We start from the raw sequence: 25311 nt of genomic DNA, 5'->3' as shown, positions 1-25311 counted from the left end.
AAAAGCACATAGTTTTTAAACTTCAGCTCACAAATAGAGACAACTTGAACGATCCATAATTAATTTTTGGCTTTTACGTGCATTTATAAAAGCGTGTTTTATAGTGTTTTTTAAACTATTAATTTATTTTAAGATATCTATCAAAAATTAATAAAATAAAGTCATTCAAATATTTTACAAATTTCCCTGTCTACCGATTTCTTAGAATTGATTTAACCCTTAAATGCATGAATTTTTCTTTTAACGAGATATTAATATATGTGATAGACAATGGTTTTCTGACTCTGGGAAAAATAATAAAAAAAATATTTAAGATCGATTTTTATACTAAATCAGTGTTAGAAGTTAAATAGGCCAAATCTTATTAATATAAATATATCGTAATTGGTAAGTTTTATTTTTAAAAAATGACTACTATTAAAAAGGTACACTATTTGTGGAACCTCTATGATAAAATGTTTAAACATAAACTAATAACTCCGAAAAAATCAGCCTAAATCACATACTAAAAATCGCCATCGTCCTGTTTTTTCACACTTTTCCGCCATTTTATTTTAATCCTTAAATAATAAATAGTAAATCATTATATTATTTAATTTATTTAATTGTTTATTAAATAATAATAAATAATGAATAATAGTTAAGCAATAAATGTGATTTTGGATAGCTACATATCGAGCCACGGGCCATGAAATATATGATGCATATATACATCACCATGCATTTAAGGGTTAAGTACTGATTTTATAATACATTTATAAAACATTAGTTACAAGTCGTTTAAAAAGGAGCTAACGTTATTTTCTTAGGCCCACTTGCACCGACCACTTAACTCAGGGTTAGTGGGCTGTCAACTGTCAAATTCTATATAAAATGGTGGGTTAACCCTCCATTTTCGTTGGTGCAAGTGGCCCTTAGGGTAATCAATAAAGGGTTAGTCATATTAGTATCGTGCTGTGACAAAGATTCAACCTTGACAGTTGTGAACCTATCTAGTCCCAATAAAATAAATGACTGCTCAAACTATATCAGACTATCAACAAAATACGTAATTTTATACATATTCCAAAATCCATTTTGAACTTTTAAGGTTATAAATTCCAAAAACAAAAAACAGGTACAGTCAACCAATTGCAACCCTAGGCCACTGCAGAACTATGTCATAGTGACGTTAAAAATCAGATTGTAAGAAATCTCTTACTGCTTGTCATTTTGACATGGTTGTAGAGTGGCAGGGTCCCAATTGGTTGACAGTACTACTGTGTCTTAGGACTCTTAGGGGTGTAGTTATAGAGTTAGCACTTATATTTTTACTCGTGTATATATGTGTCGCTTAACTTTAAATTCTATTTTTTATTATACTCAACCTTAAAGCAGAATGGATTTACCCATGTTTGAAACTAAGCGACACATGCTATTTTAACCCCCGACGCAAAAACGAAGGGGTGTTACAAGTTTGACGTGTCTGTCTGTCTGTGGCATCGTAGCTCCCGAACGGATGAACCGATTTAGATTTAGTTTATTTTGTCTGAAATCTGAGTCGGGAGTGTTCTTAGCCATGTTTCATGAAAATCGGTCTACTATGTCGCAGTCGGAGGTTTTTTCAAAATTTGAATTTTGTGGTTAGGTTATAGATTTTATATAAAATCAGTAGTAGTCCGGGACTGGCGCGCAGGCGATCTTGACGAAGTCCTCATACCGCACGGTACCGCCGCTCGACACGTTGGCTTCCCGGAAGATGTTGTCTATCTGAAACGTTAACATTACTTGAGTGGTTAGAAACTCAAAAAAAACTCAACAACGGGGTTTAACCCTTAGAGTCACTTTGTATATCATGCTATACAAAACAAATAAAAAAATAAATAGGGTACTGCGCCAATGTTTAAAGAGGAATGGCTTTTGTAGTACAATTTATAAAGGTGGGTAGAATTTGCATTAAAATACATTGACGTGTATAAGTGCTCGATAATAACACAATTGGACGAATTGTGCGACCATGAGAAAATCTTTGCGGAGTCATAAGGTAAATTAACATAATTTAATAAAATTTCTTAGAATGCAACCAAAGAAAGCAGTGCCCTTTATGGGAAGGGAATGATAATAACCTATCTTTCAATGCAATATTTTTGTGTCGGATATATTGTAGTTACGTTTTATTGTCATATTTCCAACACGGTTTAGTATACTATACGTTGCCAACACTCCTGTGAATGAAGTCTGATTTGTTCCGTATGGCATACTATACGTTGCGACTACCACTCTAAATAACTTTAAAACTGTTTATAGTGTTATTTAGTGATGGGTCGTTACCAGTAACTTACTAACAATGGGAACATTCCCGGTAATGTTACTAGTAATGTTACCCCCGAGCGGTAACATTGAGTAACTTTCAAAAAATAATTAGTATTGTATATTTATTTTCGTGTCAAATAGTTAACTCAATAATAATGCTATTCTTTACAACAATAAAACAGTCCAGGGTTCTCTAAGAGAGTAAATTCCCAATGTTACTGGTAACATTCTCAATGTTACCGGTAACATTCCCAATATTACCAGGAAACTTTCCAAAGTTACTGGGAATACTGGGATCAATACTATTTATCTGGAAACGAAGATCAATAATTATGTAAAATAAAAGAAAATATGTGTAAAAATCAGTTTAATTATGAAAATATAACAATCAACATTATGTATAATATAATAATGATCACAGTTTTACGTATATTTGAATGTTGTTTCACATATAAATAACCTTAAATAAAAAATTAAGTACGTCAATATTTTAAAATAAAATCAGTACTTATTATAAATGTTTATATTAAGTACATGCAATAAGCTTACTTTAATTTTGAAAATATAACAATCAACATTATGTATATAATAATGATCACAGTTTTTGTAACGTTTAAATGATGTTTCACATATGTGTAAATAATTATAAATTAAATATTAAGTATGTCAGTACTTTAAAATGAAATCAGTATGTATTATCATTTTTATATGAAATTAAGTACATGCAGTTAGCTTACTTTAATTTGAAAAATATAACAATCAACATTGTGTATAATTTTAGTATGTATATTTAAATTTTGTTTCACATATAAATCATCTTAATTTAAATATTAAGCATGACCATATAGTTTAAAAATGAAATCAGTTAAGTAGATACAATTAGCTTATTTGCAATAAGTTATCCAACAAAGACTCAGCTTCAGGCACACAAATCAACTAGTAAAAATTCACATAACAGGTATAATATATTAAAATTTACTATAATCTCCAACAATGAAATCTTTAACATTCATTCTTGTTAAAAATTTTAATCAATTCAAATTCAATCTGTACAATCTGTAGAAAAAATACTGTTTGATGAAATTGAATCTGAGGTGCCATCTTCCATATCTTCAACGTCCGAAAATTCATCTTCAGAGTTGGACGAATCCGTATCATGCATATCCTCGTTGACAATTGTACTCCGATCAAAAGGTTTTTGTGATTCTGATTGATGAGATAACTTCCAGTTGTGAGATATATAAGTTAATTTTCCCGCTCTGTTTGTCTTCAACCGATTCCTTCGTTTCGTATGAATATTTGAAAATGTAGAGAAAGACCGCTCTACCGCTGCAGAGGTGGCAGGCATGGTTAGTATTTTGACAGCTGTTTTACCTAACACTGTATTGGAGAATAATGTTTCCCACCATGTGACTGGCTCTGTAGTAGCTGCCATTTTCCACACAAAATCCTTTGCCCAGATGCTTTTGTGTGTCTTGTAGTCCGATAATTCCATTAAAATATCAGTTGATTCATTCCCAAGATTAAATATGATTTCGCATCCATCAACGTTTTCTTGATCTGTTAATTGTGATCCTTGATTCTTTGGGTCTAGTATTGTCGCTGCAAAATGGATGGGTTTCAGAGCATTTGCCTCTCTTTCTTCAAATTTCGGTTTGAGGTCTGCTAAATTATTTTCAAGAAGATTTGTTGTTTGGTAATTGTTAAGCAATGCATCTAATTCTTTAAATGCCTTGTACACTAGATGTACTGCAAAATAATCCCCTTCTAGAATGTATATCCATTGGACAATGGGGTCTAAAAACCTTTCAAGGTTACGGAGCTCTGTCCATGTGTCTTCGTTTAAAATTTTATTTTTGTATTGTCTTAGTGATGTTGTAGATTCATTTATTACCATATTTTGCACAACAATTTTTGATTTGATAAAGCTTTGAAGACATGCTAAATAACTGCCCCATCTGGTTTTAACTGGTAACTGAAGACTCGAATTGACGCTTTTTTCCTCCGCGAGTCTTCGGAATTCAGCTCCAAGGATATGTGATCGTGTAATTGTTTTTATTACTCTCACTGTAAATGCAAAAATGCGACGTATTTTCATGACTTTTAATGAGTCCCCAACAAACAAATGCAGGGTATGAGCCAAACATCCTGTCCATAGAGTTTGTTCATATTTGTCGTGCAAGAGCTTCCCAAATCTGACCATGTTTGCCGCATTGTCCGTAACAACTGCAACAAACTTTGACGGATGAAACTCTTCGATTATATTTGTGACTTCTTCACACAGATATTCGGCCGTATGTCTTTGTTCCTTTGTTTCTATAAATTTGTAGAAGTATGGTTTCGGAGCATAGAGAATCACATTTAGGATGGATTCTTTTCTTAGGTTAGACCATCCATCAATAATAATAATAATGACTCCATAATGACTCCACGGCCGATACGGCCACGGCGACTGCTTTCAAGTCCGTTGCTGTCTCAGGTGTGCTCGCCAATGGCTGACGTAGCCGATCTTGTTGGCAAATGTTCGTGGACACTGCGGACACGTGAGCACACCATTAATATAGTTATATTGTATTGCCGCAGGTGGTCGGGCTTTTATTTCATCGCGCTTGGAATCTAGCTCTGAGCGCCGTTGATGTTCGAAGTCCATTACCGTAGTATTTATTTTACTCCGCCATTCAGTGCGTACGGCTGCCTGCTGTTCCCATCGCGAGGGCTCTATACGACACTTTTTCATGTGCCGTTTAAGCACATCCTTGTACCTGAGGAATTGGCCGCCCTGTTTCCGCTTGCCTTCCTCAAGCTCAGAGTAAAAGATGCGCTTAGCCACACGCTGGTTGTTCATTCGCGAAACGTGACCGCCCCACCGAAGCTGACGGCGCATGAGGTATACCTCAATTCCACCCACATTTGCTCTACGCAGAACTTCGGTATTCCGGACACGATCAGACCATCGGATCTTCAGTATCTTGCGTAGGCATCTGAGATGGAATCGATCCAACATGCGAATATGCCGGCGATAAACAGTCCACGTTTCAGCAGAGTAAAGAAGGTTAGGCAGCACGACAGCCATATACACGGATATCTTTGTAGCCAGTTTTAAATCATGTGAACTAAGGACCTTGTGGTCTAACTTGCCGAAAGCAGCAGCTGCAGCCCCAATTCTGCTATTAATTTCGGCATCTAGGTCACACTTAGCTGTTAATGTGCTCCCCAGGTAACGGAACTTGTCCACTTGCTTCAGCTGGTCCTCACCGAGCTTGACGACCAGTGCCTGCGGACTGAGAACGTCTAACGACATCACCTCAGTCTTCTTGACACTGATCTTGAGCCCAAATCTGCAACAAGACTCGTCGAAACTGGACATAAGCTTTTGCATGCCTTCCGGGGACTCAGTCACAAAGCACAGATCATCTGCATACATAATCTCTGTGATTACGGTGTATGAGACTTTTGTGTGTGCTTTAAATCTGGCCAGGTTAAAAATGTTGCCATCGACGCGATAGCGGACGCGAACACCTTCGGGGCATGTTTGTAAGACTTCTCGTACTACGACTGAAAAATATAGTGCGAATAGAGTGGGTGCTAGGACGCAACCTTGCTTCACCCCGCATGAGACGGGGAAGAAGCCCGATTCTTCGTTATCTACAGCAACGCAGCACTCCATGTCGTTATGCAGGAGTCTGATCAGTCTTACGAACTTCTCCGTACATCCGAGCTTTCTCAGAACTACCCAGAGGGCCTCACGAGGCACGCTGTCAAAAGCCTTCTCTAGGTCAACAAAGCAGAGGAACAATTGACGACCCTGTTCTCTGCTTTTCTCCTGCAGTTGACGAACCGAGAATATAGCTTCACAGGTACCTCTGTCAGGTCGGAAGCCAAACTGGGTTTCTGGGAGCAGCTTTTCGGATAAGTCCAATAGGCGGTTAAGCAAAACTCTGGCAAATACTTTCCCTGGGACTGATAATAGCGAAATACCACGGTAAGAGTTACAATCAGAACGGTCACCCTTGTTCTTATACAATGCCCTGATGCGTGAGACCTTGAAGTCATGAGGGACTTGTTCCTTATCCCATATAAGAACAAAAAGTTTCCACATAACTGATTGCAACTCCTCCCCGCCGTATTTAATTAATTCACCTGGTATAAAGTCAATACCAGCCGCACGCTTATTTTGCTGTTGTTTGACAGCTCGAGCAACCTCGCCACAAGACAGCGGCTCGTCCAGTTCAAAGGCAGTGGGGAGTTGAGGTATTGAGCTGATGTGCACTAGATCTGCTCCTCGATCAACATTCAACAGAGTGTTGAAGTGCTGTGCCCACCGTGTCAACACCTCATCCCTAGTCTTAAGGAGGCCTTGGCCATTACAAGGTTTAAGAGGTACCCTAACAGATGGTACAGTATTCGTAAGGTTCCTAATCTCCTTGTAATGTGGGGGATATCCCACAGGTCTAACACTATATAGCAGAGATCTATAGCACAAGGAAACCAAGAAAGTGTACACCAGGAATTTATTCAATGTTTACATGAGAACTGTTATTGACCGACTGACTTACAAAACGTAAACAAACATATCAAAGAATCGGTTGCTATACCAAATACAAAATATGACAGTATTCCTTCAACAGCCAGTACTGTGGCCTCTTAGGCACAACTCGATTCTATCGAATATCTCATTATCATTATATTCAATACGCCCCCTTAATGTGCATATTCAAAATAAATTGTAACACAATAAAACATACAAACAAAGTGATATCAAAGAACAACTATTAAAAATGTAAACAATTAACAAGCAATGCCCAAACCGCGCATGCACGTATAATGCTTTTCTCTAGGCAAAGCCTTCGTTAATATGTCGGCGAGCATTGAGTCGGTCGGTAAGTACTTTAACTCAATACTCTTATTGTCCTTTAATATACTTCGCACAAAGTGATACTTTATATCAATATGTTTGGACCGAGAATGAAACATTGGATCGCTCGCAAGACATATTGCCCCCTGATTATCTACATGTAAAGATAATGGTGCATACTTACGTAACCCAATTTCAGTAAGCAAACTGTTCAGGTATATAGCTTCCTTCATTGCCGATGCCAAGCTTATATACTCCGATTGACAAGATGAAGTGCTCACACATCTCTGTTTTTCTGATCTCCAGCTTACACAACCAGCTCCTAACATAAAAACATAACCAGAATAAGAACGCCTATCTATCAAACAACCTCCCCAATCAGCATCCGAATAACCATGCAATGATTTACCTGTCTTTTTGTAAATAAGTCCATATTGTTTCGTATGCTTCAGGTATCTCAAGACACGCTTTGCTGCATTCCAACATTCCTCGTTAGGGCAATCCAGGAATTGACTCAATACAGCCACCGTATTCGTAATATCAGGTCTCGTTCCCGTAGAAAGATACATCAACGAACCTATAATTTCGCGATATGGGTATTGTTCACGCGCACTGCACTTATTCACCGGTTTTTCTATCTTTTGCTTAAATTCCATAGGCGTAGATATCGGTTTACTTTCATTCATATTAAATTTAATTAACAAATCGTCAATATATTTTTGTTGTGACAATTTCATTCCATTGTCAAATCTGTCAAACTCTATGCCTAACATATACTTCGCAATGCCATAATCTTTCAATTCAAACTTTTCGGCCAGTTCCTTTTTGAAATGTTCGATGCATTCACCTCTTTGCGATGCGACGAGTATGTCATCCACATAAATTAATACAAAGAGTTTAGTTTGCGAGTCTATATTTTTAAAATAAAGGCATGGCTCATTTAAAGATGCTTGCAATCCCATGCACTTCAGCTGTTCATCCAGTCTGATGTTCCACTGTCTACCAGCTTGTTTTAGGCCGTACAGCGACCTCTTGAGCTTGCATACATTGCCTCCAGACCTCAGGTCGCATAACAACTTGCTAGCTCTTTCATATATGAATGAACCTGGCTGCTCCAATCGTGTTAAATCTTGCAAACATTCGTCAAGAAGATCTGGTACTTTCATGTATATCTCTTCTTCTAATAATCCATTTAAATATGCCGTATTTATGTCCAACTGATGAATTTCAAGATCCAGTTCCACTGCAAGTGCAACTAATAATCTCACTGAATCAAGTCTAGCGACTGGCGCAAAGGTTTTCTGGTAATCGACGCCGTAACGTTGGCTAAAGCCTTTCGCCACCAGTCTAGCTTTCTTCTTCTCAGTCTTGTCGATATTTAACTTCGTCGTTAAAATATATCGGCAACCAACGACATTTCGGCCCATGGGTTTCTTGACGATATCAAAAGTGTCGTTTTTAATTAAACTTTTGACTTCTGACATTATTGCATCCTTCCATCCTTTTCGCTCGTTACCTGATAAGGCCTCTTTCAGACTAATCTCGGCAACTCCAACGAAATCTTCGCAGTCTCCATACTCCTCAGTTGACTCAAAGCCTTCTTCCGCAGAAACCTCTGGTTCTATGGCAACTTCTGGCTCTGCGACAATCTCTGGCTCTACGACAATCACTGGCTCTACGATAACAGGATCCGGTTCTACGATAACTGTGTTGTATATCTTCCGAGGACGCCCAACATGACCTCTTTCCAGCCGCGGTCGCCCTGGACCTCTCTTCACTATCCTCCCACCATCAACATGAACTTCATCTTGATGATGATCATGTTGAGATGGTTCTGCGACAGTACCTGGATCATCTGTCATTTGACGGGCTTCAACAGGAATATCCTCTTCTCTCTCGGGTTCAGGATCACGACCACTCGATGACCTTATGTTCACATCCTCGTGATCAGAGATCTGTTCTACCGGATTTCCACTAGTCTGAGTCGGATGGAACTCTACATCTACCGATAAAGGTTGATTTGTAGTATTTGCCGATCTTTCAAAAGGATCAATCTTCACGTTTATGTTCACGTTCTCTCTTTCTTCACTTTTTGCTTCGTGAAATTTCACATCTCTTGACATGATAACTTGTCGTTGCTTTGGCATCCATATTCTGTAACCCTTGCGATCTCGAGGATATCCTACAAAGATTCCTTCCAGGCTTCTTGGGGCAAACTTATCTTTCCCGCTTGACTTGTCCAAGACATGTACCTTAGATCCGAACTTGTGTAAGTAATCTAACTTCACAGGTCGTTCAAACCATTTCTCATAGGGTATCTCACCTTCAAGACTTCTCGTTGGACAACGGTTTCTTATGTGGCAAGCTGTTGCTACAGCATCTGCCCAGAAACCAGGGAAAGTCCTGATGAAATCAGCATGCACCTCGCCATCTCTTCCAGGGTCCTGTTCTTCCTTTCGGCTACTGAATTCTGTTGAGGAACTCCAGGAATTGTCAATCTTCGTGCTATTCCTTCTTGTTTCAAGAACTCGTCGAAATCTCGATTACAATATTCGCCTCCGTTATCTGTATGAAGATAAATTATTTTACGTCCGAACAGGTTCTCAACGTGATTTTTAAATACCTTGAACGTAGTGAAGACTTCACTTTTCTTGCTAAGAAAATAAACTTCACACCATCTGGTATGATCATCGATAAATGTTACGAAATATTTCGCTCCATTTATTGACGTGTGTTGCATGGGTCCTACGACGTCAGAATGTATGATTTTTAACTTCTCATCGCATGGCCCACTCGAGCTAGAAAATGGCAACCTACTCATTTTTCCTTTCGCACAAATGTCACAATCATACAATTCAGTTACATCTGACATCTTTAAATTCATGCCAGATTTATTTAAAACTCGGACAAGATCTTTCGCATTTAAATGACCAAGACGTTCGTGCCACGACCATACGTCAACCTTTCGCTCAGAAATCGCTGACACTACACCACAATGTTCCTCGACGTAATATAAATTACCTTTACGATTTGCGACCAGTTTAGTATTACCATAGCTATCTTGAACACTAGCTATATTTTTGTTAAACGTAATGCTATAACCTTGATCGGTAATTTTTGCTACTGAAATCAGGTTACATCGCAAATCCGGAACAAATAATGTATTTGGCAATTGCACTTCAGTTTTAGAACCATTATCACATGAAGAAAATCTAACTGTCCCCTTACCTTGTACGTCTGTGCTCGAATTCGTTGCTAAATTTAGCTTACCGGACAACGGTAGTAATGAAGTACCAAATTTATCTGCATCGTTACACAAATGTGACGTACACCCACTGTCAACGATCCAATTTCCATTCTCGTTCCCAACAGCATTAACATCTGAAACACAATTGAATGTTACAAAATTGGAATCAACATCATGTAAATCACTTGAGTTCGACACATACTTTGCACTATCATTACGTTGTTCCTTCTTCTTTTGAGTACAATCCGAGGCTTTATGACCGTGTAAATGGCATTTGAAACATTTATAATTGAATTTTGACCTAGCCTGCTCTGGGGCATCACTTGCGCGTTGACGTTGCTCTATGCCACTCTTTGGCTTAGAAGATCTCTTTCCTCTTACAAGAAGTGCCTTATCTACACATTCTTTCTGATTTCTGGAATGTTCCTCTTCTAAAATCTTCACTTTCAGTGCGTCTGGCTTTGGCAATGCATCTCTAGATTCTATTGCACATCTAAAATTGTCAAAACTGGACGGTAAACTATACAGAAGCATTATAGATATCAAATCGTCAGGCATTTCAATGTCCATGTCAGATAATTGGCTTATAATGTCGAAAAATCTCATAACATGTTCCCTCAAATCGCCGTTTTCATCCAATTTACGCAGCAACAACTCTTTCAACAGTGTAGCCTTTTTCGCAGGTCCTTTGGAAGCATGAATATCCTTTAACTTTAACCATACGTCACGCGATGTCTTGCAACCTCTCAGGTGCCTCAATTCACTCGGAGTTATGGATAAAATTAGGTCAGACTTAGCTTTGGAATCTCCTGTCTCCCATTTCGCTACTTCGGCTTCTCCACTTTCTCCAGCTGGCTTCTTGATACTGCCATTCACGTATCCCCAGGCGTCGTTCTTTATTAACACTGCTTCTACTTGGATCTTCCACGTCTCATAATTACTCTCGTTGAGTTGGTCAATTTTCACAGTACTACTCATTTCCGCTGAAAATTTCTTCCTTTTACCGTTAACACTATTCTTGAATCGTACGAGGGACCATAACCACTGTGGGGGATATCCCACAGGTCTAACACTATATAGCAGAGATCTATAGCACAAGGAAACCAAGAAAGTGTACACCAGGAATTTATTCAATGTTTACATGAGAACTGTTATTGACCGACTGACTTACAAAACGTAAACAAACATATCAAAGAATCGGTTGCTATACCAAATACAAAATATGACAGTATTCCTTCAACAGCCAGTACTGTGGCCTCTTAGGCACAACTCGATTCTATCGAATATCTCATTATCATTATATTCAATAATTATACCAGAAAAAGGTGTACCCACCTCCGTGCTCTACCAGTTGCCCTTCGTCGGCTAGATGTGTTTCGCTGAGAGCAGCCACATCTACATTGTAGCGACGAAGTTCCCGAGCAACAATTGCGGTCTTCCTTTCAGGGCAGGCATTTGTCTCGCGATCCAGGAGCGTGCGAACGTTCCACGCGCCGAAAATCAAATTAGATGATGTTGCTTTATTTGTTTTATTTGTACGTCGACCGCGAGTTGAAAGATGCGGAGGCAGCCACGGTTACTACCGTCCTAGGAATTTGGGGTGAGCATTTTTTTAGGGCACCTTTTCTAGCCCCCTCCCTGGCTGAGCGGGGAAAGCAGTGCCTCCCTAAACAGGGCTGCTTTGTCGCTCCAGGTGCTGCCGAATTCTTTCTGTCCCCCCCAGTGCAGAATGAAAACGACCACAGTGTGTTACAACACCCCTGGAGCCGCCTGTGTGCAGGCATCAGACAAAGCCCAATCTGCATCGGACTGGACCTCTCTACTTCAGCCCATCGCCACAGGTCTTTTAGCATCGGAGTTCAAATTCGGAAGCAGTCAAGTGCGCAGGAGATATTCCGGTGCACAAACGTACGCGCAGACGCAGGTGCACTCACTCGTCCTCACCCATCTTGATCCAGTGGAACGGAGAACCGATACGACCGGAGATGAGATCAGATGATGTGTCTGGCCGATGATATCTATATGCCCTCTATCATCGCCCTAGGCCATCCACATTGCCTTGTTACCCCGCCGGGTCCACCAAGCTCGTTTGCATATCTGCTTTGAGTTACTTTCCCCACCGAGATAAGCCTCATGCATTAGAAGCGGGAGGGATCCGCTGCTTAACCTACCAAGGTTAGGCTCCCCTCACTAGTTTAGCCCGCGAACCGACGCGGTTTACCAGGGTGTGGCCGCTGCATGCATGACAGCTTCTTGGAGCCACTAGCGAGAGTTTGGAACTCAATCAGTTAGGCGCCAGCGCCTTTACCAGGCCGGTTGCTGGTGCCACAGATTGACGTTCCACGACATCCATCAATAGCCAAGTGAATAATACTGGCTTGATTGATTTTGCTCACTATTTCGCTTTGAACGTCTGAATATTCTTCATCTAATAGAGATGTAGCCAATCTCTTTCTTGAAGGCATACCGTATAAAGGGTTCATCATATGAAAAGCTTCTTTCCATAGCGGGTGCTCGAATTGAGAGAAAGGTGTGCCAGTTACATACATTGCTCTTGCAACAGCTTTGTGTATATTCATCTGAAACAATAAGTTTAAAAGATATAACAATTGCTATTATATTATTTTGTTATTATGTTATATCTTCAAATGACGAATTGAATCACGTTTACTTAAAAAAGGTACACGCGGAAAAAATAATCACCACGTTTTCAAACAGGTCATACCCAATTATAGGTAAACAGTGAAACAGTCGGGTATTTTTTTATACTACGTTGTGTTTTTAACTTATTTATTAATTAGTAGGTACCTACTTTGTTTATTTAAATTATATAATACAATTATTATTATCAACTTCTTTTAGTCGTCTACCAAAGTCAGTTTTACAATACAATTTATATTAAGCTGAAAATATATTTACCTGCTCGTCTTTATCCATCAATGCTGGTCTGACATTTGTTGTATCTTGTGATGTATAGGCACGGCTATGGTCACTGTCGCTTAATACTTGAGCTTCACATAATGTTGATGAGTTTTTGTCATTTTGCTTAAAACTGTCCTTTACGTCTTGGGGGCTCTTTTTACATTTTATAATATGAACCGCAAACTTTGTAGCATTTCTATAGTTGTACACAACACTGCAAAAGTTACAAGTGTAACTTTTTTTATTGTTTATAGTATTTTCAGTAAAATAACTATACACTGGACTTTTCGGCTTCATTGTAACATATTCAGTTCTGTACTCCACTTGTTATCACAATTAATACGTTCACTCAAAGCCGTGTTTTAGATAAAACTAACCCCATGCCAAGGGATCCATGCCAGGTAACAATTGCGATAAGAGGCTTGAGCGAAAGAGAAAATAAACGTTGAGTATGAAAGAGAAAGATGTATATCTACACGTGTAGTATACTAGCTGTTCCCCAAGACTTCATTCGCGTGGATTAATTTCCCGATATTTATGTATGAATTCGGAATAATAATAAACTTAAAATATTTATTTTGGCATACAGATTGTCTTCTCTTTTTAACATTCTTAAAGGTGGAATTTTTCAAAATCTTTCTACATATCTTAGTACACTTTTTAATTGCAACCCAGTGTGCATATTTCAACGTTCTAGCTTTGACAGTTTCGGCTCTGCGATGATGAATCAGTCAGTCGGTCAGTCAGTCAGTCAGGACAATTGTTATATGTATAGTTAGATATACATAACATGGTGCACTGAGACAATAACGTTTACAACGAATTTTAATTCAATACATCATCAATTTCGTATGTTACCGTCTTTTGGGAATGTTACTGGTAACATTGGGAACTTACTAGTAATGTTCCCAAATGGAAACTTACTGGTAACGGGAATGTTTCCACCGCCCATCACTAGTGTTATTAGACTTATTAATACCTATGTTTAATTGCAAACCCAGGCAAAACTGCATTTTAATGGCCTCAATATGCAATACAAAGAGCCCATCATTTTATGGGAATTTGCCTATTCGCGTCGTAGGCTACAAAATGGAAATCAAGATTCCCGGTTTGTAGCCGGTTACGAACTGGGCCAGCGTGGTACCGTTTGGTTACTAAGTTTTCTAACTGGCTACAGAACGGGAATATAGAATTCCCTATTTGTAGCTGGTTACGTATTGGGCCCGAGTTAGGCACTGATCGGAATTTCTACCAAATAAAAGCTAAGACGGTGTAGATACGGACAGACGAACAGAGCGAACTATAAGGGTTCCTATAGTCAACCTAGTTGACTACGAAACCCTAAAAAATTACTCAATGTCAGCATTATTTGAATAAATCATGTAGGTATTCATGACGGTAAAAAAGTCTCATTTTGTAACCATTTTTTTCCCGTTTGGAAGCTGGTTACCAACCATGGCTATAAGAATCGGTAATGATTTAGGCTCATTTTGTAACCAGTTTCAACACGGGATGCTTTTTCCCGTTTCGAAGCTGGTTACCAAACGTGGTTACAAATCGGTAACGGGAAAGTCCTAGTTTGAAGCCAGTTACGAAGTGGGATTTTTTTCCCGTTTCCCGGTTACCAAGTTTTAGTCACGAAACGGTACTAAAGGACAAACTGTTCGTCATTCATTACAATCGCCACGGGAGAGGTGGATCTCACAGCTAAGCTGATAGCATTGTATAGTACCGAAATTAATTTCCATGCGTTATCAATAATTTGAGAAAAAATATTTAAGTACAACCTTAAATATTTTTTCTCAAATTATTGATATAGTTACGTGTATCAATAACGCATGGCTTCTGAGGCGACGTCACTTATAAACTGGCTAATATAAAGAAACAAAATGACCGCCTGAAAAAAATCCGTTATGAACGGTCAGGCAAGTAGAAAATGCACGAAATGTGATGTGCATTTGTGCTACGTGAAGACAAGAAACTGCTTTGTTACTTACCATCGCATTGCATAGGAAGTATAGTATTGCTTAGAATAGTATACATATACCCAGGATCGTGTTTTGTTGAGTTGTTGACAACGTATATTATTCTATACGTAGATTATTTAGGTATTTACAAGTTATAAATTTTTTTTTGTATTTTTTACACTTACTTTGTCACTATAATAAATCTAAAAAAACATTTAAAAACTGCTTTACATTAAAAAAAAATGTTGCGACTCTAAGGGTTAAGACGATACGATACAGGTCAATTCTCCATACAAACGCTCTCTACTATTTCCTCCCTAGTTTTTGAAGATAGAGCAATGATTTTTTTTCAACACAGATATTATTATTTTTATCCGTGTCGGACAGTTTTGATTTTTTTGCTTTTTTTATTCTAAAAATGGCCTTTTTCAATACATACATACATACAATCACGCCTGTATCCCATAAAGGGGTAGGCAGAGCACATGATTGACATGACACTCAAGTTTCAGTGCCACTCTTGGCAAATAAGGGGTTGAAAGAAAACGAAACTGTGACATTGCAGTGACAGGTTGCCAGCCTCTCGCCTAGCCACAATTTAACTCATATCCCACAGTCGCTTTCTCCGACACCCACGGGAAGAAAGGGGGTGGTGAAATTCTTAACCCGTCACCAAATCAATTTAGCTCAAAAAAAGGTGTGATACTCAAGATCGGTAACAATTAGCCAAAAAATCTAAACGGTCCGACACAGATTATTTCATTGTTATTCAGAATCTCAAATTTCGTTCCGTTTAAATAAGTTTTGAAGGAGGAAATTCATTTTTTCGCAATATCTTTTAAATGAGTTGTTCTTAATGGACACCTTTTTTTCGATAAATCTAGTTAATAACACTTGTATATTTAACTGAAATTCCCAAATTGAAAGGGGGACTCCTTTCCATTTTAGCATTTTCGCTCCCGTAGCGTCTTAATGAACAAAAGATGTCCTTTGGCATAATGAAGTTTTTGTACGCCATCAGGCAGAGTATAGTGCTACATATATCATATTGTTTACCACCACTGTAATCAGTTTGACATATACTTACAAATAAAACACTTTGGACTTTTTAGAAATCAGTTGTAGTGTGCGTTCTTAGCCCAAATAGAAGCGTCCATCATTCCTGCCTGCGGCTGTCGCGAATTATAACACTCGTTATCAATATCTTCCTTGTTGCATAACGTACTATTGAGGTTCGACGTTGGCTCTGAGTAATGCAAGCTTACCTCCCTGGCGGAGGCCCTCGCCCCAGTTTTGCAGCAGGTTGCGCGTTAATTATTTTTTTCCTCTGTGTTTTCCTCTCAAATGTGATGAAAAGCATTGTGTGTAACTCAACAGGTGAGGATATTGAAAACTCGTGTCTATAATTAATTCCAGCCTGCGGCTGTCGCGAATTATAACACTCGTTATCAATCCCTCTTAGCTAGCAACAAGGTGTTGCACAATGTGCTATTGAGGTTCGACGTTGTCTGTGAGTAATGTGCCGCTTACCTCCCTGGCGGAGAGGCCCTCTCCCCAGTTCTGCAGCAGGTTGCGCAGCTGGCGCGCAGGGATCACGCCACGCTTCTCCGAGTCACCCGCCTTGAACGCGTTCACTACCTACAAGCAAAATAAAAGTCAAAGGTCAACACTAAATCTGTCAGACCTTAAAGCATTAAGCGTTTTCCCACTTTGAATGAATGAAATGAATGACTTATTGCGTACCTAGTACCTACCCAATTCTTCCTCCACTTGATAAATTTCCCTGTTTTGTTGACTGCTTAATACGTATTTGTAACTATCTTTTTGTAAATAAATATTTTATTCCAAATAAAATGATAATAGTCATTTGTTATACAAGGGGGCAAAGTTGTATTTTAACGCCGAGTGTGGAATTGAAAAACGAGCAAGTGAAAGGATTCTATAGTTGAACCACGAGCGAAGCGAGTGATTCGAGAATAGAATCCTGAACTTGCGAGTTTTTTAACACACGAGAAGTAAAATACATTTGCACCCGAGTGTAACACAAAACTTTTCCCCTCGCTATAGCGAGGAAACTACAATGCAAAAAATGCGTTTATCACTCCTTCCAATAGTTCCACAGGTGGTAAATCATCTTTATTACTAGATTCACCTACTTTTATCAATTTTAAAGCAGTTACTTTTACTTTATTCAAGGTCAAATTACTTTACCCACTAGTGGATAAAATGCGTTTTTACCCGCTGGTATTAAAGGACAAAACACCTGTTTCCGAGCTAGTGAGGGGAAAAACTATTTATTGCGTATAATTATGTAGCCAGTTCTCAATAACTTTGTATAAAAAAAGTTAATCATTTGTTTTTAACCCCGGACACAAAAACGACGGAGTGTTATAAGTCTGACGTGTCTGTCTGTGTGTGTGTCTGTCTGTGGCACTGTTGCTCCCGAACGGATGAACCAATTTAGATTTAGTTTTTTTTAAAGTCACACACAGGTCGAACGCGATTAACTAACATTATTTTCAACTTTTTTCCCAACGTTTCGGCCAGGTTGCACTGGCCGTGGTCGCGGAAGACTGACGTCCCAGCAAAGTGTCACCGGAAATGTAAACAACACAAAACTACAAGATATTAATTTATACAAATGTTCGGGGAAAATTAATATCGGGTAGTTTTGTGTTGTTTACATCTCCGGTGACACTTTGCTGGGACGTCAGTCTTCCGCGACCACGGCCAGTGCAACCTGGCCGAAACGTTGGGAAAAAAGGTAAAAATAATGTTAATTAATCGCGTTCGACCTGTATGTGACTTTAAAATATATGTGTACAAAGCGCGAGAACTTAGTGTTAGTTTTTTTTTGTCTGAAAGCTGAGTTAGCCGGGAATGTTCTTAGCCATGTATCATGAAAATCGGTCTACAATGTCACGGTCAGGGGTTTTTTCAAAATTTTACTTTTGTGGTTAGGTTAGGTTATTTATTCCTTATTACAAAGTGCGAGAGATGACGTCATGCAGAACATAGTTTTTGTATACAATAAACAATGTGTTATCAGTTTTTTTAAAGGAGCATAATCTAACATAGTTATTTAACTTAGCCATGCCCTTAGTCTAATTAATAAGATAAAAAAAATACTTTATAAACAACCGACAAAAAAAAACGGACAGCAACAATGTAGATAATAGATATGTATAATTGCATATATCTACATACACCGTGTTGTTTTTGTTTTCCGTTAAATTCGACAAGTAGCTAGGTTAACTGTCAGGAACCACTCTGTATATCACATTTAGTTAAATTAACAAAAAAAAATTTTTCATCATTTTCATACATAATAAATGAATTTATTAGTGTGAGAGACCCTTAAGCATAACATTCAAGTTAGTGTCACTGTCAAGTGATTGACGGCACATGTCAAAACAAATAACATTAGGAATTGGTAAAGGTTGTCACACACGTGTTCAGTAATTATCTTTATTTTTTTAATAACTCGATAACCGTAAAAGTTAAGACGCTAGTTTCTTAGAGAAATTAATTGTATTTGATCTAAAGAACCTTCCTTTAAAGTTAACGGAATTCAATAAAAACAGGTTGTATATGCATGAACCTATTTGCCGCGGTAACCCCAGAACACACGCAGTTCATTTCAAAAGTGTGAATTAAGTCTATCTGTTTGTATACAATGCAATAACGTGTTACCTCCATGGGCAGGTTTTCGGCGCGCGAGTGTATATGCATCACCTCTAGGAAGTCAGCAAATGACATCTTCCCACCCTTGCCCTTCAGGTATCCTGCAAGAAAAAAATTTCATGCAAAGACCAAAGACACGAAGCTGTCTGACCATAGATATCATACATATACATATCATGTATACCATAGAGCTATAGAGACAAGAAGATTTGAGGAGAGAAGTGTGGGAGGGCAGCCGGGACAGTAACCTGCAGCTCCAACTCCAGGGAATTGGGCTGAATGAACGCACCAGCGATCGACAGCCCGCCTGTATCCGGCCAGGCGTCCCTACACTACATCTACATCTACACCATAGAGCCATAGATCAAGCAAACACATCTAAATTATGAACAAGAGCCAGACATATTTCCTATGGGAGTGTATCGATCGATATAACTTTTTTTGATATAATTTTTAGTCGTACTAACGATCATTTGATATAATTATTGAATCATATAACAACAAATAATGTACTAACTGAAATATTCTGAAAAAAAAAATGTACTAACAAATTGTATATTTTTTATTTAATATAATGCATATAATGATCAATGTTTCGAATAACATTTATTATTTATAACATACTTTGAGTAGAGTGCTTATTTCCGATAATAAATAAATTGTACAACACAAATTCTTTCTAAAGCATAGTTGGAATAAATAAAAATTGTACAATAAATTAGATCCATCATTTACCAGAAAAGTAGATTAGGTTAGAACTGTGAACTGTGACCCCTACACACAATGTGCTGCTACCAGAAAAATAGGTTAGGTTAGAACTGTGATCCCTTCAAAAAAGAATAAAATTAATTAATGAAGTTTTATACTGTTTCCTAATTATATTATACTAGTTGTATATCAATAGATAATTATACTATATAACGGTTATTATAAATAAGTGTTATACGAAATAATGATTATACAAAATAAAAGTAGATATTTTGTGGTTATACCAAATGTTAATTATGTCAAATGAGTGATTATATCCTTTAAATATATACCAAATGTTGTTATATCAAATGTTACTATACCAAAAAAAGTTATACCAATCATGACACACCCATTTTGCTATCGCTGGTAAGGTGAACAATGTCAGAACAAAATCTGACACACTCAGTCCCTATACCTACTAATAGACTAATCTAAATATAGTTTTGTAGTTTTGTGGGTTTCAGTGAACTCAGCTCTACAAATAAGGTTGTATTATTTATTTTTGGAAAGTGGAAAGGACCACAGGGATCAAGAAAGAGAGGACATCCACTATCCAGGTGGCAGGATGACATTGTGGCTACTGCAGGCAAGGAATGGCAAAGCATGGCTAAAGATAAAACAAAATGGAAACAGCTGGAGGAGGCTTTTACCCAGAAGGGGTCTACAGAATACAATCAATAATAAAAACTAAATCAAAAGAAAAGAAAATCTTTCTGTAGAATAATAAAGCTTAAATAAAAAAAAAAAAAAAAAAATATTTTTAAGGTCTTTGCCAACAGGCACACTGAACTACGCAACCTCATCTAAACAAACAACAATAAACACCAGACCGTGTTCAGAAGAAAAGGCTATATAGATAGATAGATTTATTTTTAAATGCTTCATTGTTCAGTTTTTAACAAACACACCTATTGAAGGATTTTTCAAAATATCAACACTGGAAATTTCAAATGGAAGTTTTTTCTAATGTTTTCTCACTTATAAAGTAAATGTTATCTGTAAAACTGGCACTTTAATGGCATTTTTTAATTTTAACATTTTAATAGATTCAAGACAAACAATTTGACATCACCCACCTGCTAGCTCCTGTATAGTAGGGCTCATGCCAAGAGACCTCATCACTACAGTCAGCTCATCCAATGACGTGATCTGTCCAGATCTCGCAAACAGGTAGAAGCATTCACGGAATTCTAAAAAATTAAAGATTTTGAGAGTTTAGATTTAGGCTCTCCAGAATATATCACGCATAGTTACATATTTTGTCACTACAGTTGAAAATTGAAAAAATATTATAAAGTAAAATAAACTAGGGCATCTATGTGTACTTATATAAACCTAACAGTATTAATGACTAAAAATGCAGTTATTTTATATTGTAATAGTTTGATTATACATTGAAATATCAAATAGTGAAAAGTTCGCCTTCACAGGATATTAGTAATAACATTATCATTGATGTTTATCACGTACTCACCATCGATATCTTGTTCTTTGAAATAACGCGCCTGTAACAGAAAAAGTATACTTTTAGAAGGATGAAACACACGTATTGATTATTTTATTTTGATAATATCAATATCTTATTACCATTTCTAAACAAATAAAATTAGATTAGGAAGTTGGAGAAAGTTGGTCACGGATCACGGAAGATGAACTTAAAGTCAAACCTCAAACGTCACAACAAGTGAACGTCATTCAAAACTACTTATATGCATCTCTTTCTATCCAACGGCTAGCTATGCGAACAAAAGAGACAGTAAAGATACATTCTCTCAGTATTGCCGCTATAAAAAAACTAGGCATGTTCAAGACAATGTTATAAAAGCTGCTAATGGCATATTGGATCACAGACTTTTGGACGTTTCGAATGTTTTGTTATCTGTGAACAACAAAGATGAAGGGCGACCAATCAGCTGACAGTTACGAAGGTCTATTTTTCCATGGTGTAATTATCTAAATTGAGTAAATTATTACATAAAACGTTTTTCAAACTCGTACTAAGTGTTATGCGTGATCGTGACAATGTTATTTTATTTGTAGCAATAATGGAAAGACAGTATTTTAGCTGGTAAGTGAATAAATTGTCTTACAAGTTCATGTTCGACTAAATCTATGTATAATTAACATACTGCCCTTAACCTTCACGGTTTTAATTAGTTACATGACTGTTTTACGTATTAGGAAGTAGTATTTATGCATTTCACCTTTTACAAATGGCTTTAAAACGTATCATTGTCATCATACAAGTCTATCATAAAATCTCATTAGTCAATATGGATGACGAATTACGTTTGAAATGTTAACTCTCGATTGGTTTGTACTTTGTACGTATTTGGGCGGCTTATCTAATGATATTTAACGCTAGCGACCTCGTAAGATACTCATAATTGTTATCGTTATAATTAAAAATAAATAAAACCTTGGAAAAAAATCTGGGGATTTACCTTCTTTGAGTTCCTTGCCACTAATAGAAACTTGTTAACTTATGCTTCTTCTATCTTCATGCTAACATTATCCTAAAATCATACTGAATTGTATCATGCTTAGGTCCTTGTATATGATATTGTTTAAAACATTAGCTACATCTGATATTCAATGTAATAACATGTACGCTGCTTGCCATTCTTATAGGATTGTTATTTTTTTTATTTTAAGATCTAGTCAGCATACAATGTGTTAGACTTATATTGACCGGGATATAGACCGTAGACCGTAGAGACGGAAAACAGTTTTCCGTGATCATGATGCATGCAACTGCGTCGAAATATCGGGAGCTCGACAAAAATCAAAAAGGTAATCACGGTCTATATCCCGGTCAATATAAGTCTAATGAAAATAACCGTGAATCATTCAAAACTCTTATACAATGTGTTGTCATAGCAACAGCTGTGGTGACCATACATCATCATCTAAATGAACTCTTAGATATTGATCTGTTGCTGCACGAAAATAAAAATTAAATGAATAGTAAAGTCAATTGTTTTTAATAGGTAACACAAATAATTCAAATGTTATGTGAACACCTTTGCTGCTGTGGCAATTAAGTTAACTCATAATTAACATACATAATTATAATTTGGGTAATCTATTAACTTGTTTCTTCTATCTAAATCTAGTTCTCATGTCCCAGATATTTTTGTGCAATGTTATTGCCAGTGACTGTACCTCAGAGTTAAACATTTTACCAACTAGATGATAAAACAAAACATTGTAAACAAGCATGAAGAATTTACTGAAATAATAAACAATATCTCTGCCAATTTATTTACATGATGCTGCGTAAACAAACACTTAAGTCTCTTTAGAATACTTAGCTCTTTAAATAAACATTTATCAGACACAGATGATTATACAACTTACTTTGTGGAAGATACAAAAGTACTTTATTGCAAATATTGTGGAAGATTCACTGAGTCATATTTTTTTTTACAATAGTTTTTTTTTTTATGAGATAATCTGTGGTTTTGTAGTTTATATTATTTTATGTCTGTTAATCAGTCCTATGAGTCGAAGTGTTTTTCGTAAGGGCCCCCACACATATAATATAAGATGCCTGTAAGTGTGAGCTATGGATTGTTCATGTCTAGATTGTATTGTATAGTGAATCACCATACAAGATTAATTATAATATGAATCATTAGTATAGGTCCCCGCTCGCACCAATGAGTTTTTCGGAATTTATGTGCGAAATGTCATTTGATATTTGCCAGTCGCTTTTTGGTGAAGGAAAACATCGTGAGGAAACCGGACTAATTCCAGCAAGGTCCAGTTCACCCTTCAGGGTTGGAAGGTCAGATATCAATCGCTTTCGTAAAAACTTGTGCCTATGCCAAATCTTGGGATTAGTTGTCAAAGCGGACCCCAGGCTCCCATGAGCCGGGATAATCCAAAGAGGATGATGAATCATTAGTATAGGTTTTAAAGTATAGTTACCTATATTATGTGTATGCAACTATGCAGTAATACCCCACTTTATGTGAGGGATGCATGTTACACTGCCAACTAATTCAATCCTCTTTGCCCATACTAAATAAGTCGGTATACATAAATAATAAATAAGTGGGTATTATTAATAAATCTTATCTATCTACAAAGAGGATCGAGTATTAAAGAGCGTTACTGTCAAAGCAAAATGTGTAATCACAGTGCATAGACTGCCATCTCTCCACTCCACACAGGCTTAAAACTTTTGAACCTCAGTTTTGACAATTTGGCCCATATTCTGAGCTTGATATGTTTTAAAATGTCAAATTTTAATATTAGCGCCATCTAGCTGAGCCTACCCCAAAGGTGTAACGCCATCTAGGTCACCACTGCTTTATCTATATGGTACTGAGGTACGTTTTTTTCTTAGACTTTATCCGTCTAGATGGAGTTATATAGGTCTTTGCTATCTATGAGTAGCGTCAATATAACACGATTCCCAACAGGTTCCCTAAAATTCTTTAGAAGAAGGTATGGCCTTCAAAACAGATTCTGAAACCCTCTTCGGCTTTACCAACGAAAATTTACACGCCTCCCCACTGCTATCTATTTAATAATCTCTGCTACCTTTTGTATGTGCTGATTCTAAATAATATTTAATATTTTATTTTAATTTTTAACCTCCAACGCAAAAACGACGGGGTGTTATAAGTTTGACGTGTCTGTCTGTCTGTCCGTCTGTCTGTCTGTCTGTCTGTTTGTCTGTCTGTGTGTGTGTCTGTCTGTGGCATCGTAGCTCCCGAACGGATGAACCGATTTAGATTTAGTTTTTTTTGTCTGAAAGCTGTGTTAGTCGGGAGTGTACTTAGCCATGTTTCATGAAAATCGATGTACTATGTCGTGGTCGGGGGTTTTTTCAAAATTTTAATTTTCTGGTTAGGTTATAGTAAATATGCAAAAACCTACCATACTTCACTAATCGCAATTTTAGTGTCTGCATGTCAGTGTAATCAGTAAAACCAGTTCTAACTAAGTAGAAAGATAAGATAATCAATAAAACTTATCGTTTTCTGATAATGATAATACACATTAAACTTATCAGTATATAATAAAGTCTATCATGTTGCTAGTTGAGAAAATAAATAAATTATCACTTATCAGAGGTGAGTGAACCTTAGCAGAGAAAGACTTGAGATAATTGATCTTAAGAATGGTGACAGCCACTTCTCCATACAAAAGAAGACCTCATTTTCCTCTGGATATTGACTTTATAGAAAATCCATACTAATATTATAAAATTTATAAATTAGAAACTGTGTGTGTCTGTTTTTTCGTCCGTCTTCCACGGAAAAACGGAGCGACGAATTGACGTGATTTTTTAAGTGGAGATAGTTGAAGGGTTGGAGAGTGACATAGGTTACTATTTGTCTCTTTTTTAACCCCCAGTTTCCTAAAATATGGGGTGGAAGTTTGTATGGAGTTTTCCGAAATTTTCGTATTTAACCCGAGCGAAGCTACAGGCAAAAGCTAGTATTGTTATAAATATGTAGTTAGATATATAGTAACTGTCTTCAATACATGCCATTTTTCTTATACTAATATTATTTCTTATATTAATATTATTGCACAAAACTGTTTTCACAAAAATTTCAAATTAGCTTTTACTCCTC

General features: G+C 37.1%; 1 protein-coding gene across 1 annotated transcript; it reads right to left on the bottom strand.

Annotated features, from left to right (window-relative positions):
* Positions 1-1517: 1517 nt before the first annotated feature.
* LOC125239250 (calmodulin-like protein 4) lies at positions 1518-21370 on the bottom strand. The gene is made up of 6 exons (XM_048146783.1): positions 21305-21370; positions 21192-21222; positions 20794-20907; positions 18977-19068; positions 16814-16921; positions 1518-1749 (listed from the first exon to the last, which is right to left on the bottom strand). The coding sequence occupies exons 1-6, from the start codon at positions 21305-21307 to the stop codon at positions 1648-1650; spliced, it is 450 nt and encodes a 149-aa protein (XP_048002740.1). The 5' UTR covers positions 21308-21370; the 3' UTR covers positions 1518-1647.
* Between the last annotated feature and the right edge of the window lie 3941 nt (positions 21371-25311).

Source organism: Leguminivora glycinivorella, chromosome 25 (genome assembly GCF_023078275.1).
Source record: "Leguminivora glycinivorella isolate SPB_JAAS2020 chromosome 25, LegGlyc_1.1, whole genome shotgun sequence".
Taxonomy (NCBI): Eukaryota; Metazoa; Arthropoda; class Insecta; order Lepidoptera; family Tortricidae; genus Leguminivora; species Leguminivora glycinivorella.
The sequence above is the reverse complement of the archived record's forward strand: the minus strand, read 5'-3'. Positions and strand labels throughout refer to the sequence as shown.